At 37.6% G+C, this 18846-nt stretch overlaps 1 protein-coding gene across 1 annotated transcript; it reads right to left on the bottom strand.

The window, feature by feature from the left end:
* Positions 1-561: 561 nt before the first annotated feature.
* On the bottom strand, positions 562-17168 carry AGR3 (anterior gradient 3, protein disulphide isomerase family member). Its single transcript, XM_005897376.2, has 8 exons — positions 17133-17168; positions 14604-14735; positions 6782-6845; positions 3079-3131; positions 2482-2558; positions 2181-2244; positions 1634-1717; positions 562-770 (listed from the first exon to the last, which is right to left on the bottom strand). Exons 2-8 carry the CDS (start codon positions 14710-14712, stop codon positions 721-723), a joined length of 501 nt encoding a protein of 166 aa, XP_005897438.1. The 5' UTR covers positions 14713-14735; positions 17133-17168; the 3' UTR covers positions 562-720.
* Positions 17169-18846: the final 1678 nt, after the last annotated feature.

The raw sequence follows: 18846 nt of genomic DNA, 5'->3' as shown, positions 1-18846 counted from the left end.
TTAGGATTTAGGGGGACTGTTATTTGAAGGAATAGAAGACATGGATATGATCCTCCAGGAGCTTCCTGTGAAGAATTAAGTTGGTGGTTGAACGTTTGATAATCTCAGAGTGTATAGATTCCTCTTCAGCTAGTTAGCTGGAGGAATTCTTTAATATTCTGGAGACAGTTTTGTTCTTCTTAAAATTATTGTGTTAAATATCCACCTAATAAAAAATATATTTAAAGTTTTAAAATATTATTTAAATTTATTATAATTAGAGATAAAAAGAAGTAAATGGTTAATTCTAAGAGTTGCGCTGCTAAAAGTTTAAACAATAAATGGATAGAGATGAATCTGTTTGCTTTGGGGACATGAAGATCAGGCATGACCTAAGCTTGCATGTTCTATGTAATAGAAGGGTCAGAAATAAGATTAGATTATTTGGTGGAAGGAATGATAGATCAGAAAATAGAAACAACCAATGTAGATGCCTTTTTCTTAGGTCTCCACTGTAACTATCAGCTCGTGAAAGGCTTTCTTTGCTACCAGTGCAGGCAAACCACAACATTGACTCAGGTTTTGACTTTTATTGAAATATCATTTTACCTTCATAAGAATATTCAAGCACATTAAGAATCTAAATGATAATGTTACAGAATTCATGTACCCACCCATTTAGTTTTAGTCAGTTAACCAGAAGTTTTTCTTCATGACTTTTAACCTCTTAGAGGTAATATATTATAACTCGGATTGAATAAGTTTTAATGCTTTCTTCATGTTTTCTATCACTGTAATAAAGTAAATATATATTATTAGTAAATGAGAGTATAAAATTTTACAATTAACTGTGAATCTAAAATCAACCTGTTTAACAACTATAAAGATGTGGGGATTTATCTGCAATATTAAAAACTATTATATAAATGTGTACACATAAATTTAGGGATTAGACCTTTAAGAGCTGATTAATTAACTTTACGTTAAAGAATTTTATCAGAGGGATTTGAGGGGGTATCTGTTTTGTTAACTGATTATTTTGTGTTCGTTTCATTGGATATGACAAGCATGTGTGTGTGTTGTGTGTGTTAGTCGCTCAGTTGTGTCTGACTCTTTGCAACCCCATGGACTGTAGCCCGCCAGGTTCCTTTGTCCATGGGATTCTCCAGGCAAGACTACTGGAGTGGGTTGCCATTTCCTTCTCCATGGCAAGCATAGCTATCTTATTAAGCATAGCTGATTGATTGTGAATGTTGTTAAGAATGAAAGTCCCAAGTCAGACTGAGGAAGAGATTTAATTGTTAATCACTTTGAGGAAATCACGTATGATCTTTGATATGAGAAGAATGGACTGGCTTTCTTAAAGTGTAATTTTAATGTGTACTCTATCCTGTTTGATGGTCTTAACATTTAGTGATCACAAGGACTGTTAGAGATCCCCATTAAAAAAATAGATTCCAAGTTGTCCCAGAAATTCTGATGTCAATTGGAGCTAAGAGTTTGCATTTTAACCACAACCACCACTGCCAATCCCTGGAACTGTGATGGGTGGGAATCACTGTTTGAGGGAAAGTGCTGATGGAGGGCATCACTCACCCTTCTAACTGTCAAGTGTTGCTAGCATCACTGTTTAAGATAATTTGAAAATACTTACATAGTGGTAAATCCTGAGGTTCATATGTATATAATCTGTTCGAGTATCTTCCAGTTATATCAGCTCTGACTGTTAAAGAAGGATCTGCCCACAAAAAATAAGTTACTTACATATTTTTTTAAGAGTTCTGAAAATCATTCATGCCTCTAGCTCTGAAACAAATGTTAAGCATATTTACAAACTAAATCAGTTTTCATACATGTTAATTCATGATGAGTTAATCAGAATTTCCATTTTAGTGTGCTACAGCTCTCTATCAACATAGTTTAGAGAACTGTACTGAAAGTATTTTGGGGATTGATTTAATAGCATGAGTTAATTTAAAAATAAAACTTCAATATTTATAAGTTGCAAATATAGATATAATGAGTTTGATTGTTGAACAAGAGCTGTTGTTGACTGGGTTACTAATGACTCCCCTTTAAAAGGAATAGTACTTCAAATAGTATTAAAAGGAATAGTTTCAAATGAACTAACATTTGAAAGTAAATAAAAGCAAGAAGGCTACTGATTTTGTAAATCTGATGGAAAGAGATTACACAATTACCCACAAACATGATTCTAGGCACATACTGTCCATCAGGTGATAAATTCTTATCTGTGGTCTCATGCTAGCAAAAGAAGAAAAAAAAATGTTATTGGATTGGATTGTTTTTAACAGTTGATTTAAAAATACTTTACATAAACAGGTTTTCAGTAAATTGTATATTTTAGCCTCTTACAATTCTATATAACATTCTATGTCCACTAATACTGTATAGCTCTTTTTGCCTTGAAATAAAGACTAAAAGAGATTAAACTTTTCCATTGAATTGAAATATTAAAAAAAAATTGTAGAGATCATGTACCATGAGATTCAGCATGATGAAATTATTCTGAGCCATTTCTTGTATTTCTTTATTTTGGGCAAACACTTTTTTTAGTGCTGTGGGGAAAGATATAATGCCAGTTAGTTTCATGGATTAAGATTACTTTAAAATAATGTAGCAAAATAAAGCTAACATTTTGCATTTGTTTGCTTCTATAACTTGGATGTTAATAGTTCATTGGCGCATTGCTACTCTGTCTCTCATTGGAAAGCAATGAGGGACACAGTCTATCCAAGGTCGGGGGGAACATCAAGGGATAATCGCATTGAAATCACCAGTTTTATAATGTTACTTAATTCATTGACTCATTGGTTAAAGCATCATCTTTTCAGCCAGTTTTCCCACCTTTCTGGGGGGCAGAGGATGCAGAGGGATATAAAATCCTGAAGGACACATAATATAAATATATTCAGTAGATTGCTAACAATCGTTGTAGTCAGTAAGCTCCTTAGTAAAACGGTGGTACTCCATCAGTTGTCTTTTTTTTTTTAATTTCGAGTGCCTTCTTAATTTTTAACTAGGTCACTGTCTTACTTCATATTGAAAATACAGTACGATCTCAAAAGCATAAATTACCTTGGCAGTACTGACAGTCCTCCAAGTGATGAATAACCATCAGTGGCTTGTTACTAAACAGAGAGAGGGTGAAATTGAGTCAAGTGATTCATTGAGTCAAACTGTACAGGGAAATTAGATTTAAGGTTTTCATACTTTCTGTAAGACATTAAAATTCACAGGTTGACACATCACAGCATTGTAATCTGTAGTAGTGTTACTCATAAAAGTTACTCAGAACTGAAGCATCAGTCTCACCAGAAACGTAGCTCATTAGAAATGTTAATTTTCTGACTCCCTCCAGGTCCACTCAATCAGAATCTCTGGGGCTGGGGTCCAGGAATCACAGCTTAAGAAGTTGACCAGGTCATTCTTACATATACTGTAGTACAGTTAGAAAGAGTCAATTCTGTCTCCAAAGTTGAAAGGATATGAACAAGGCATTCATTTCCAGTGAACATGTGGTATAAAATTGTAGGAGAATAAAGTTTTTACTTATTTTCTTCTGTTTTTAGTTTGCAAAAAGGCTATTAATATTTGGTTATTTTTACCAACTTTCACTCTTGTCATAATTCTATAAGCAATCTCAGTGAGAGTTCCCTTCCTTTATATTTTTCAGTGTCATTTTGATTTTCACTCTTGGAAAAAATTTTTTTATGGTAGTTAATTGACTGCTGTTTAGAATTAGAGAAAAGTTAGAATGTTGACTATAGTAAAAGATAAATGAATTATGATTTGGATACATAAGATATTTTTTAATGTTTAATTTTGAGAGAATGTTGGGTCCAAAAAGAGACTAATGTAAAAATATAAATCATAAATCTTTAAAAGAACAGAGGTAATTATATGAAATACACCTCAAAGAAAATAACAAACTTTGAGCTGTTAATAATTTCATTTAATCCTCCAACTTAGAATTTACATTAATTTTAGGTAAAATAAATCCTACAACTTTTAAAATTTATAACATATAAAGCTAATATTTACCAACTTCACATCTCCTTTTTTTTTTTTTCCTTTTTAACTTGGGAGATATTCAAGCCTAAAGAAATAAAAAAGTGAGGCAACAGTAGCACCGAGGGCAAAAAATTAAGTGCTTTGTTTCTGCATCCTAGACGTCCCTCATGCCTCACCGTTGATATCAGCCCTTCCATACTGCAAGAATTTAAAGAGATAAAATTTTGCAATAGTATCTTCTAGTACCTTAATGCTTTCATCCTTATAATTAGTCTTTGTAATTTGTTTTGGTGTAAAATATGAGGTATGAATCCAAGTTTATTTTCCACATGATTCTAAAATTCTAATAATTGTTTTACATAGGCTGTGTCCCCTATTCCTGATTTAAAATGCTACTTTATCACATACAGTTTCTGTTGTATCTGGTTTTATTTCTATTCTCTCCTTTCAGAATGTTCAGTTCATTTACCAGTAACATACTGTTTTATTGTAGTTTGGTAAAATGTTACATATTGATTAAAGGCTAGTCCCCACTGGTTTCTTTTTCAGAATGTTCCTAACTATTTGTGTCTATGTCCCCATTTCAATTTTAGAATTATTTTTTAAACAAAAATTGTACTAATATATTGTGATTGTCTTTAAAAAATTTGAAGTATAAAGAGAATTGACATTTTTATAATGAGTCTTCCTATATAAGAACACAGAACTCGTGTCATAGGTTTGTAATTTTCTCAGTAGTACATTTAGTTCATATAGATTTTGTGCATTTTCTGTCATTTATCCTGAGATATTTTGTCTTTTTTTCCTATTTAACCATTTTAATGTTATATGCATGTGTGCTAAGTCACTTTAGTTGTGTCCGACTCTTTGTCAGCCGATGAACTGTAGCCCACCAGGCTCCTCTGTCCATGAGATTGTCCAGGCAAGAATACTGGAGTGGGTTGCCATGCCCTCCTCCAAGGGATCTTCCTGACCCAGGGGTCATACCCATGTCTCTTACATCTCCTGAATTGGCAGGCAGGTTCTTTATCACTGGCACCACCTGGGAAGTCCTTTAATTTTATTTATATATATATATGCCTTTGGTTTCTGGGTATTAGGCTACAGTCCATGGGGTCGCAAAGAGTCGGACACGACTGAGAGACTTCACATTTAACTTAATTTTCATACTTCTGAATACTTAGAGTTGATTCTCAAGTTTCTCATGTACACAGTCAACATCTGCAAATGAAGATACTTTCACACTCTTCTTAAGTTTTTCTCATCTAATTGCATTGATTGGTGTCTTGAGAACAATGTTAGTCATTGTGGTGATTAAAGAATCCCATCAGTGGGATACTTTAATTGATTTTCCCAGTAAGCATGATACTGGGTTTTTAGGTTTGTTTTTTTTTTGTTTTTACTGGGATGGATATTTCTTTGTTAGGATAAATAAAAATAAATTGATATTGTTAAATAAAAGTTTAAAAAGCTCCAGTATGGATTTGGCATTATTGTAAATGCCCCTTCACCATTTATGTTGATAGGAGACACTTGTATGATTTGTGTCCTTATGAATATTAGATTATTTTAATAGGTTTTTTAATCTTGAATCTTTTGGCATTCCCAAACTGAATTTCACTTTATCAGAGTATATTTTTTAAGTGTTCTGCTGGCTGCTCTTTGCTAATATGTTGTTTACTTTTTGCATTTCTCTTTGATAATAAGATTATTCTGTAAACTTTTCTGTGTTTTTTGGTAATGTTTGTCCAGTGTTGAGAGTGTGTTGCTCAATTATTTGGCATCTTTCCTTTTTCTTTGAAGAGTTGAATTGAATGTTCTTTTGATATTTGATAAATATTTGGGGTGCTTTTAAAAACATAAGTGTCTTCAGCTCTATCCCCTCAAAGTCAGTAGATCGTCAAGGATAAAAAGCATGTCACTCTTGGTCATTGAGTATAGAACAGTGCCTGGCACATGGCAGTGGGTACTCAGTAAGTACTGGACTGACTGACCATGAATGTGGATTTTAAACAAGGCTCTCTGAATTGTTCTGATAATCAGACAGCCTTAAGAAGCACTGCTGTAAACCAGATTTCTTTTTAAGCTTGTATAATACCCAGTGTGTAAAGCTGTTTTGTATATGCAGCTTATATTCAAAAGTTTACTTGGTGGATGTTGTTTAAGTCTAAATAAGTCTTTAATAAGTCTAAACTAGACTTATTGCTGTACCATTTTGCAATATGTACAAATATCCAATCATTATTTTGTATGTCTGACACTGCTGCTAAGTTGCTTCAGTCGTGTCCAACTCTATGCGACCCCCATAGATGGCAGCCACCAGCTCTGCTGTCCCTGGGATTCTCCAGGCAAGAATATCAGAGTGGGTTGCCATTTCCTTCTCCAATGCATGAAAGTGAAAAGTGAAAGTGAAGTCACTCAGTCATGTCTGACTCTTAGCGACTCCATGGACTGCAGCCTACCAGTCTCCTCCGTTCAAGGGATTTTCCAGGCAAGAGTACTGGAGTGGGGTGCCATTGCCTTCTCCTACTATAATGTTAAGTCAGTTGTTCCTCAGTATAAAAGCTTGGCTGGGTTATTAAAGAATTAATACAAGGATATTTAGAACTCTTGTTTATAAAAAATTCTAATAGCAACTCTTAGGTTAAACAGCACTCAATATCAGAGAAAATTGTTACTGTGTCCTTTCAAAAGCTAACTTGCTAGTTTTTTGGCTCTTGATGAGGTATGTGTATCATCTGTCAAAGCTGAATGAGAGGTATTTTACCTTTTTTGAGTATGAAAGAGACCTTCCTCATAAGTCTGCACCCAAGTGATGTCATCTCCCCACCCTAAAACAGAAGAGGGAAATCAGTGTATCAACTCAAGACCCCTGAAGAGTTCTGAAATGTACATGTGAAATTTGGTATAGAGGATACATGATTATAACTAGATAGGAAGAGGTTGTATCCTTTTAGATGGAGTGCTGAGGTTTTGTAACTCTGTTTCACATCTCAACACCCATGGCCTTGAACCTAGTAAATGTTCAGTAGATGCTATTATGCTTAGTGGTGACTGATAAGATATCTTCGGACCACGCAAAAACTCTGGCTTTCAGATTGTACAGGAGAAGACTAGTTAATCTGCATGCCTTGTAAGTGCTGGTGCTACGTTGCTTCAGTCATGTCTGACTGTGACCTGTGGACTGTAGCCTGCCATGCTCCTCTGTCCATGGGATTCTCCAGGCAAGAATACTGGAGTGGTTTGCTGTTTTCCTCCTCCAGGGGAATCTTCCTGACCCAGGAATTGAACCCAAGTCTCTTGCATCTCCTGCATTGCCAGGTGGGTTCTTTACCACTAGCACCACCTGGGAATCCCATGCATACTTTGTAAATCTATTAGGAATATGTTGGGCTGTACTCTCTGGTGCCCTTGAAGCTTGAGTACTGAGAGATGTTGATGCCTTTAAAATCAGAATACATCATGAAAAAACAGAATTTCACATTTTGCTTTTGAGTTTTAACAGGTAAAAAATTCTGCTGTGGAAATTTCATGGTTGAGAGATAAACTAATAAAACACAGTTGTTTTGGAAGCATCCAGAAGTGGAGGAGAGGGAAACCGAACACAAGGAGTAGAGAGAGAACTTGCTGCTGCTGCTGCTAAATCGCTTCAGTCGTGTCTGAGTCTGTGCGACCCCATAGACGGCAGCCCACCAGGCTCCCCTGTCCCTGGGATTCTCCAGGCAAGAACACTGGAGTGGGTTGCCATTTCCTTCTCCAATGCATGAAAGTGAAAAGTGAAAGGGAAGTCGCTCAGTCGTGTCTGACTCTTAGCGACCCCATGGACTGCAGCCTGCCAGGATCCTCCGTCCATGGGATTTTCCAGGCAAGAGTACTGGAGTGGGCTGCCATCGCCCTCTCCAGAGAGAGAACCTACTGGTCCTTAAAGAGGCTATGGGAGGAGTTGGGGATGTATACCAGTGACTGAAGAATGACTGTCGAGGAGAATGCACAAAGTACTTCAAAGTATTTTCTGGAAATGTCTCCATCTACAGATGGAAAAGATTGAATTAATTTGAAAATAGAAATATGTGCAGTCTAGTTTGTACTCAGATTTTTTTGTATGCTTCAACTGTGTCAGATTGGAGTTTCTTGTTTTGATACCATGGCTTAGAAGATGGCCAGGACTTATGAAGCAGAGTTATGGAGCAAGATAAATATGATTGTATGATTTTTGTCAGGTTTTAGTTGGTTTGTTAATAGAGACTATTAAATATAATTAATAGTGTAATTCATCTATTGAAAGTAGATACTTTTTTTGGGTATATTTACATAAGTGTGCAACCATCACTGCAGTAATTAGAGAACATCTTTATCACCTGAAAAAAGAAACCCTTTATCATTCAGTTATCACCACCTAATCCTTTCCTTTGCTCAACCCTAAGAAACACCGAATCCACTTTCAGTCTGTAGGTTAGCTTCTTCCAGATGCTTGTGTCTATGGAATCATATAAGATGTGACGTATTTTACGGCTGGATGCTTTCATTCGGTACAAAGTGTTCAAGGTTCATCCATGTCATTGCGTGTATTAGGACTTCATTCTTGGGCCATTCCATTGTAACACTATACCACATTTTGTTTATCCATTCATCATTTGATGACCATTTGGGTGGTTTCTACATTTTGGATTTTATGAATACTGCTGCTGTGAACGCGTGGGTACAAGACTTGTGTGTGAACATGTGTTTTCATCTTCCCTGGGTTTATCCCTGGAGGTGGAATTGCTGGACCAAATGGTAACTGTACCTTTACCATTCTGGGGGCACTACCAGACTTTTTCCAAAGTGACTGCATTATTTTACTCCCTTACCAGGAATGTTGTTGGTTTGTTTTGCCTGATTATAGAAGCTGGGCGTTGGAAGAACACCTTATGTTAGCTTAGTACCCCCACCTTAGCAAGAATCGTTCCTGTCTGTAGTAATCCTGAAGGATTTTCTTTGCTTGAGCATATGTAGTGACTTTATGCTATGTTTAGCATTTGATAAAAGTTGCTTTGAAATCAGCCAGTGAGACTAGGCTCCTACTTAATTTCCCTATTCCCTATTGAATGGTTGCAAATACCATTCAATGCCAGAATGTCAGCAATGGGAAAAATTACTGGTCTCTGCCCTTGGTGAACTTAGTTCTGCAAACATTAAAGGAACATCTGCTATATGCCTTGCTCCACTTGGCACTGGGTGTACAAAGGTGGGGGAGTATAGTCCCTGCTCTCAGTTTGTTCATAGCTTGGCAAGGTAGTCATATTGTATTATAATTGTTTTTATACACTTTACCCCATAATCACAATAGGCCAAAGGTGGTACAGAATTTAAACTGTCTTCAGGGTCTCTGTTCATTGATGTTGTTTAGTCACTCAGTCATGTCCAACTCTTTGCAGCCCCATGAACAGCAGCATGCCAGGCTTCCCTGTCCTTCACCATCTCCTTGAGTTTGCTCAAATGCATGTCCATTGAGTCGATGTTGCCATCCAACCATCTCATCCTCTTTTGCCCCCTTCTCCTCCTGTGCTCAGTCTTTCCCAACATCAGGGTCTTTACCAATGAGTCAGCTCTTCGCATCAGGGAGCCAAAGTATTAGAGCTTCAGCATTAGTCCTTCCCATGAATATTCAGGTCTGATTTCCCTTAGGATTGACTGGTCTGATCTCCTTGCAGTCCAAGGGACTCTCGAGAGTCTTCTCCAACACCAGAGTTAGAAAGCATTGTTTGGCACTCAGCCTACTTTATGGTCCAACTCTCACATCCATACATGACTACTGGAAAAACCATGACTTTAACTAGATGGACCTTTGTCAGCAAAGTGGTATCTCTGCTTTTTAATATCCTGTCTAGGTTTGTCATAGCTTTTCTTCCAAGGAGCAAGTGTCTTAATTTCATGGTGCAGTCGCCATCCACGGTGATTTTGGAGCCCAAGAAAATAAAATCTGTCACTGTTTCCACTTTTTCCCCTTCTATTTGCCATGAAGTAATGGGACTGGATGCCATGATCTTCAGTTCTGTTCAGTCGCTCAGTCGTGTCCAACTCTTTGTGACCCCATGAATCGCAGCACGCCAGGCCTCCCTGTCCATCACCAACTCCTGGAGTTCACTCAGACTCACGTCCATCGAGTCAGTGACGCCATCCAGCCATCTCATCCTCTGCCGTCCCCTTTTCCTCCTGCCCCCAATCCCTCCCAGCATCAGAGTCTTTTCCAATGAATCAACTCTTCGCCTGAGGTGGCCAAAGTACTGGAGTTTCAGCTTTAGCATCAGTCCTTCCAAAGAACGCCCAGGGCTGATCTCCTTTAGAATGGACTGGTTGGATCTCCTTGCAGTCCAAGGGACTCTCAAGAGTCTTCTCCAACACCACAGTTCAAAAACATCAATTCTTCGGCCCTCAGCATTCTTCACAGTCCAAGTTTCACATCCATACATGACCACTGGAAAAACCATAGCTATGACTAGACGGACCTTTGATGGCAAAGTAATGTCTCTGCTTTTGAATATGCTATCTAGATTGGTCATAACTTTCCTTCCAAGGAGTAAGCGTCTTTTAATTTCATGGCTGCAGTCACCATCTGCAGTGATTTTGGAGCCCAGAAAAATAAAGTCTGACACTGTTTCCACTGTTTTCCCCATCTATTTCCCATGAAGTGATGGGACCAGATGCCATGATCTTCATTTTCTGAATGTTGATCTTTAAGCCAACTTTTTCACTCTCCTCTTTCACTTTCATCAAGAGGCTGTTTAGTTCTTCACTTTCTGGGCTAAAGGGTGGTATCATCTGCGTATCTGAGCTTATTGATATTTCTCCCGGCAATCTTGATTCCAGCTTGTGCTTCTTCCAGCCCAGTGTTTCTCATAATGAACTCTGCATATAAGTTAAATAAGCAGGGTGACAATATATAGCCTTGATGTACTCTTTTTCCTATTTGGAACCAGTCTGTTGTTCCATGTCCAGTTCTAACTGTTGCTTCCTGACCTGCATATAGGTTTCTCAAGAGGCAGATCAGGTGGTCTGGTATTCCCATCTCTTTCAGAATTTTCCACAGTTTATTGTGATCCACACAGTCAAAGGCTTTGGCATAGTCAATAAAGCAGTAATAGATGTTTTTCTGGAACTCTCTTGCTTTTTTGATGATCCAGAGGATGTTGGCAATTTGATCTCTGGTTCCTCTGATTTTCTAAAACCAGCTTGAACATCTGGAAGTTCATGGTTCACGTATTGCTGAAGCCTGGCTTGGAGAATTTTGAGCATTACTTTGATCTTAGTTACCATAATTCATAATGCAGTACTGGCTATGTTTACTTGTCATCTGAGATTTCCTTCATCTTCAATATGTGTTTATTGAGTACTTACTATATGCCAGGTGCTGGTTGCAGAGCAGTTCTTTTGATTCCAAAGAAAGTTAAGATTTTGGGGTTCACTTTTATATTGAACCATTTTTTAACTTTTTCCAATTAATATTCCCTCTTCTCCCTAACAGTGTTTGTGTTTAACTGGTGCTGCTCCCCACTCCAAGCAGCTCCATGTACTACTTGGTGTTACACGTGGTGTTTAATTCAGCCCTCGAGGGTCTTTAAGGGCAGTGAAGTTTGGTCTTTGGCAATTTAAGGCTAATGAGTTCATTGTTTTATGACTATTGTATGTGTATATATGGAGATAACATGATAAATTACACTTATGAAAATATTTCCCTCTTTTATTTATTTTGCAAAAGCTTACAGATTTTTTTGGACTTTCTGTGATTTTAAACTAATGTAGAATTAATTATTTTGGGTGAATATTGGTGAGCAGTTGGCTGGCATCCAGTACATTTATTGCTAAGTCACTTCAATTGTGTCCGACTCTGTGCGACCCCATAGACGGCAGCCCATCAGGCTCCACCATCCCTGGGATTCTCCAGGCAAGAACACTGGAGTGGGTTGCCATTTCCTTCTCCAATGCATGAAAGTGAAAAGTGAAAGTGAAGTCACTCAGTCATGTCCGACTCTTAGCGACCCCATGGACTGCAGCCTACCAGCCTCCTCCATCCATGGGATTTTCCAGGCAAGAGTACTGCAGTGGGGTGCCATTGCCTTCTCCTGTACATTTATTAAGGGATAAATTAATTAACTTGGAAAGAAAGTCAATATTTTCAAATTTAAAATTATGCTATAGTTTATCTCTATTTGTTTCTTACTTAGTTCACATTGCCATTCCAACTAGTGGTCAAGTGTTTTTTTGGGTTGTGCTACTAATTTAGAATTAGAAGCAGAAGATATTAAGAAGAGATGGCAAGAATACACAGAAGAACTGTACAAAAAAGATCTTCACGACCCAGATAATCACAATGGTGTGATCACTGAGCCAGACATCCTGGAATGTGAAGTCAAGTGGGCCTTAGAAAGCATCACTACGAACAAAGCTAGTGGAGGTGATGGAATTCCAGTTGAACTATTCCAAATCCTGAAAAATAATGCTATGAAAGTGCTGCACTCAATATGCCAGCAAATTTGGAAAACTCAACAATGACCACAGGACTGGAAAAGGTCAGTTTTCATTCTAATCCCAAAGAAAGGCAATGCCAAAGAATGCTCAAACTACCGCACAATTGCACTCATCTCACACACTAGTAAAGTCATGCTCAAAATTCTCCAAGCCAGGCTTCAGCAATATGTGAACCGTGAACTTCCTGATGTTCAAGCTGGTTTTAGAAAAGGCAGAGGAACCAGAGATCAAATTGCCAACATCTGCTGGATCATGGAAAAAGCAAGAGAGTTCCAGAAAAACATCTATTTCTGCTTTATTGACTATGCCAAAGCCTTTGACTGTGTGGATCACAATAAACTGTGGAAAATTCTGAAAGAGATGGGAATACCAGACCACCTGACCTGCCTCTTGAGAAATGTGTATGCAGGTCAGGAAGCAACAGTTAGAACTGGACATGAAACAACAGACTGGTTCCAAATAGGAAAAGGAGTACGTCAAGGCTGTATGTTGTCACCCTGTTTATTTAACTTATATGCAGAGTACGTCATGAGAAACGCTGGACTGGAAGAAACACAAGCTGGAATCAAGATTGCCGGGAGAAATATCAATAACCTCAGATATGCAGATGACACCACCCTTATGGCAGAAAGTGAAGAGGAACTCAAAAGCGTCTTGATGAAAGTGAAAGAGGAGAGTGAAAAAGTTGGCTTAAAGCTCAACATTCAGAAAACTAAGATCATGGCATCTGGTCCCATCACTTCATGGGAAATAGATGGGGAAACAGTGGAAACAGTGTCAGACTTTATTTTTCTGGGCTCCAAAATCACTGCAGATGGTGACTGCAACCATGAAATTAAAAGACGCTTACTCCTTGGAAGGAAAGTTATGACCAACCTAGATAGCATATTCAAAAGCAGAGACATTATTTTGCCAACTTGACTTGTCTAGTCAAGGCTATGGTTTTTCCTGTGGTCATGTATGGATGTGAGAGTTGGACTGTGAAGAAGGCTGAGTGCCTAAGAATGGATGCTTTTGAACTGTGGTGTTGGAGAAGACTCTTGAGAGTCCCTTGGACTGCAAGGAGATCCAACCAGTCCATTCTGAAGGAGATCAGTCGTGGGATTTCTTTGGAAGGAATGATGCTAAAGCTGAAACTCCAGTAGTTTGGCCACCTCATGCAAAGAGTTGACCCATTGGAAAAGACTCTGATGCTGGGAGGGATTGGGGGCAGGAGGAGAAGGGGATGACAGAGGATGAGATGGCTGGATGGCGTCACTGACTCGATGGACCTGAGTCTGAGTGAACTCCAGGAGTTGGTGATGGACAGGGAGGCCTGGTGTGCTGTGATTCATGGGGTTGCAAAGAGTCAGACACAACTGAACGACTGATCTGATCTGATGTGATCTGATGTGCAGATGAATGATTTTCTTTACACTTCTGGTAACTGGAAATGTAGGAATCAATTTTGTGAATCTTATTTATATTTCTTTACAGGTAAAGATATAATTGTTTCTTAGGCTGAAGTAAAACAGTTGGTACAAAATAGATGTTTTCTAAACAGTGTAGCCCATGGCAAATGTAGATCATGTTGTCTAAAAATACTATAGCGGTTTCCCAGAGTCAGCATAGCAAACACTTGGTTAACCAGAATTCTTGAAGGATGGAGATAAAATAATTTTTGTGGGATCCCAGTATAAAATCATTCCAAATTATTTTCTTGCCTGAAGAAGTATTGGACAGAGCACTGGAACAGATTCTATGGAAATCCTGATTGCATTTAGGATATCAATATGACATATCCATCAATAGAATTTTCCAGAATTTTCTAGGACTCTGGTTACCAAAGTTATAGGCAATGAAACTAGTTTCCCACTATTTCTATAGAAGATGCAGCAATTTTTTTTTTTTCATTTGATTTGGCTCACTCTTTAAAATTAACTGATACTTTCTGGGATTCTTTTTCCCCTGTTTTCAAATGACACACAACAAAAAATTCCAGTTAATTGAGTTGGTTTTATAACTAGACTGTGGGCAAGAGATGAATAACTTTAAAACAATCCAAATGACTGAGTTTAGAAAATAAAATAAAATTCCAGTACCTCTTGAAAGTGTCTGAGGAGGTCTCTTTTCCCTTTTGATAGCAATGGCAAGGTTGGAAGAAACGGTGATGGATAAGAGGCAGAGGACCAGAACTGAGTGTGACATCATGTCTTCTCAAGAATCCTTCAGAACTGGATGGTAAAAAATGTCAGAATCTAGTAGGTTACCTCAGGCTGTCATCAAGACATTTGTTAAGAGTTAGACCAAATTTAGGCTGACACATTGCTTTGCTTGTGTGAGTTGACATGGTACAACCATCTAGAACTTTCACATTTTATTTGTAAGTTATTGTAAAAATGCAGTCAATTCAATAAAAGTCCACTTGATGAAAAGCCACAGTGTTTGGGCTTCGTGGGGGCGGTACAATGACGTTGACACCCAAATAGGCACCCAAAGCCTATTTCTGATAGCATTTGAGTGCTTACAGCGTTGCTTTAAATCTCAGATAAAATCATGTTGATTAAAGGGCTTGCCCCTGCGGAATGCAGTGGGAAGGTGACAATTGTCATGCATAAATAATCTTTGCCTTTTGATTAAAACACCATTTTAACTTTATGCCAAGACAGTAAGATGAGGCATGAACAATTAGTGCTGAAAATGGAAATGGGAGGAGGAATGGAATACGGAGGTTCTTGTTTTTCAGTTCTTTGATAGTCATTTATCTTTATCCTCCCATCATTTACTCAGCCTTTTGCTCTTCTGTGTGCAACCCTGCCCTATTTAAAAATCAGGCCTCTCATTTCAGTATCTTTCTCTTGCCAGTGGTGCATCCCTTCGATTCTCTCCTGGATTGAAAATGGTTGCTTTGGTTCTATTTAAAGTATTTTCTTTCCTAATCTGGAAAGGACACACTTGTAAATTTCTTTCTATTGAGAAACCCTGTTAAACAATAATCATGATGCTGATAAGTATCACAGTTTAAGTTCTTATAACTTGGTAATACTGTAAAACATTTCAGAATGCCATCTTTTACCTTATGGATGTCATCGTGTACTGTAAAGGTTGGAACAAGGAAAGGGTAGATTTCAGCAGGGGATAAAGACAGTTGAATCTGGAACACAGGGTCCAGTGTGGGGAGGGCAGGCTTTGTGGGGGTGGAAGTGGCTGTAGAGAAATGGAAGCAACCATCTAAGGCGGGGTCTTAACTTGGGTCCAGGGAGCTTCTAGGCGATCTGTGATTGAGCTCCTGAAGTCTCAGAATCTCTGATTTTGACTGTAAAATTTTGTGAGCCTTTGTTCTCTTTTCTGGGGAAGAAAGCCCCCAGGTGCCTTAGGATTCTTTCAGGTATCTTTAGAAGCAAGGAGTTAAGAAGCAGTTAATCTGGAGGAAGCATGAGAAAAAATTCTTTATGATACAGACAGAGATAAGTAGGTAGAATCTCTATCAAAAGAAGTTATAATTTCACCTTTTGCTTGGTTTAAAGCTGCCAAATTTAAATAGGAACTGACTTTTTATTTTCAGATTTCAAGTTATTAGGTATGATTGTCAGACTGTTCTACTTAAAAAAATAAAAATATTTGTTTTCTGTCTGACACTGATAAATTGTAAAAGAGGTATTAAATATATTCTATAATGAAGACAATCAATTTATATATTACTGTTTTGGATGAGTAGTAATTTCCCTGGTGAATAGAACATGAATGACTTACAGTCCTCCAGTATCAGATGCCTGGGTTAATCTAATTGGGGGACACAGATGAACATGATGTGGTCATGTGCCGGGAGCAGCTCGCTCTGCACTTGGAGGCCAATAGCCACATGTCTACAATTAGGTGTTATAAACACTGGTAGCATTTTCTGACAGTACTTTACTTTTCAAAAGTAATTTAACATATGTCATTTACTTAAATATTTAAAAAGTCTGTAAAAGAAAAGAGGGAGTGAAATTTTACATTCTTTTCACAGGATATTAAAACTAGTTCCCTATGCTAAACAGTAGAACCTTGTTGTTATTCCATCCTATATATAAGTTTGCATCTGCTAACCCCAAACTTTCACTCTATCCCTCTGTTCTCTTTTCTGGGGAAGAGAGCCCCTTAGAAAATATTTAAAATAAAAATGTATATATATATATATATATGTATATATTCTTTATACTCTTACATATATATCCTTTATGACTGAATCACTTTGCTGTACAGCAGAAATTTGCATACTGTATATCAACTATACTTCAATAAGAAAATTAAAAAAAGAAAACAGAGAGGAACAATTGTTACTTGCAGTATAATTTTTAAAGGGTCGCTTTTGATCAATGTTAATTTATTATAGTAACATTAATACACGTAGAGAATAAAAGCGTCACTCCAAATTTTTGCTGTGACGAGACAAAAACCGAGGAGCCTACACTTGCCTGACAAAAGTATGAAGCCAACAAAGAAAATGTCATTTATTAAAAGAAGAAAAATTTCATTGAACTTCCCTCTGACTTACTGAAGGCCTCAGTTTTATGCAGTGAAAAGGTGATCCTTTAAATATAACTGAGCTTGACCACTGATTAAATAGTCTGGAAATTTTGCTTGCTTACCTGAAATAGTCAGTGCTGTTGCTGGAAGTGTATTCTGGATGTTTCTGGTTAAAAATGGGTGTGGATTTATAGACACACACACACCTGATCTAGAGCCCCACCTGCCTTGAAACAAGAGCACAGGCCACCTGCAAACTTACAAAAATGGGCTTGTCTGAAAAATGTGTGCAGTTCTCCAGTTCTCATGCTCTCACACTAAGAAAGAAAGTGTCTTCTTTCTTTCTCTAAATTGAGATTGAGTGTCCTGATAGAATGAGGCCAAATGCCACCTTTGTACTTTTTTTTTCATCTACCTTTTACTTCCCAGCGTAATTTAATGTTTGGCTAGAGCTCAGCACCAGGAAAAGGAGGGGGGGGTGTGGCGAGCGGGGAGGAACTGGTCTGAATGTCGGAACTGTGTGCACAGTATTGTTCTCGATGAAAGGTCAGTGAGGCTTGAGATTAGATATAAAACAAAGAGGAATTCCTGAGGTTTACTCTCTTTACAGAACTGGAATTGATAGCTGAAGAGAGCAGATCCCCTCTTCTTTTCTGAAAAGAGCAAAAGAGAAATATGCTGTTTTAAAATTTAACATTTTAATAATTTGACTCTGTATAAAATGCCTTACCTTACCATGCCCCCCCCCCAAAAAAAGGAAAGCAGGTAATTAGATACTATATTTATCTAATAGTTTAAAATTTTTTCTTGTAATTAATCTATGATTATGGAAAAGCATCTCTTGCCCTTCCCCAGTACTGCCTGTCTTTCTCAGTTCACCCCCTCCCCAACAGACACACATCTACCTACCTCACCACTTTCTACTTCTTGGACTTTGATTGTCAAAGTGATCTAGGGCAGAGTCTTCAAACCTGGCCCACCTGTTTTTGTGCAGACCAAGAGCTAAGAGTGGTTTTTACATTTTAAAATGTTTTTGGGTGAAAAATCCAAAGAATCATAATTTGTGACATGTGAAAATTGTATGAAATTCAAATGTCAGTGTCTATAAATAGAAATGACTGGATGAAGCACAACCATGTCCATTGCCTTGCTATTGTGTCTGGGTACTTTTGCATTCTAACAAAGAATTGCAGTGCTGAAACAGGGACTGTATGACCCGTGAAGTCTTAAAGTATTTACTCTCAGGTCTTTTATAGAAAAAGTTGGCTGATCTTTAGGTGGTTGTTCAACAAATTTTTGTCTTCCTTCCTCCCTCCCTGTCTTTCTCTCTCTTTTTTTTTTTTGATTATTCACTATATTAATAAAGGTACTGCTAAAGAGTGGAGGTGGTGGTTATCTTCTGACATTAAAGACTGTCCTTCTAGTATTTTAACTTTGGATATAGTACTGGCTTGATTTTATTATGTTAAGAAAGTAGTCATTGTTCCTACATCATGTCTCTTAAAGGCAGGAAGGTTCAGTTTTATTTTATGAAGACGTTGTATGTATATGAGATAGTAAATTTATATGGTAAATGTATTCCTTTTGTATAGTAAGTTTATAGTTTTCCTGCTAAATTTTCCTTGTGATCCTAAGAGAAACCCCATGTAGCCAGGTTCTATTATTCTTTTAGTATACTTCTGACTCATGTATTCATTTAATTGTACTTTCTTTTTTCTATAGAATCCTCAAAGGGAACCTTCCTTGGAACATGGTTTTGAAATAGAACCCTTCCTGCTGAAGATTCAGAAACCTGAGGTATAGTGTTCATTTTACATCCAGTACTTACAAGCAGAG

This window comes from Bos mutus, chromosome 4 (assembly GCF_027580195.1).
Source record: "Bos mutus isolate GX-2022 chromosome 4, NWIPB_WYAK_1.1, whole genome shotgun sequence".
Lineage (NCBI taxonomy): Eukaryota > Metazoa > Chordata > Mammalia > Artiodactyla > Bovidae > Bos > Bos mutus.
Note: the sequence above shows the minus strand (reverse complement) of the source record. Positions and strands in the feature narration are given on the sequence as shown.

Bases quoted from the DNA above. Each gene is read 5' to 3' on its own strand.
- AGR3 (XM_005897376.2), bottom strand. From the start codon at position 14,712: ATGATGTCACACTCAGTTCTGGTCCTCTGCCTCTTATCCATCACCGTT. The intron at 2,559-3,078 runs GTAATTTATGCT...CTTTCCCCACAG, and splicing joins GGACTGTCAGTACTGCCAAG to CACTAAAAAAAGTGTTTGCC. The intron at 2,245-2,481 runs GTACATGATCTC...TTCTTTTGCTAG, and splicing joins TCATCATGCTGAATCTCATG to CATGAGACCACAGATAAGAA.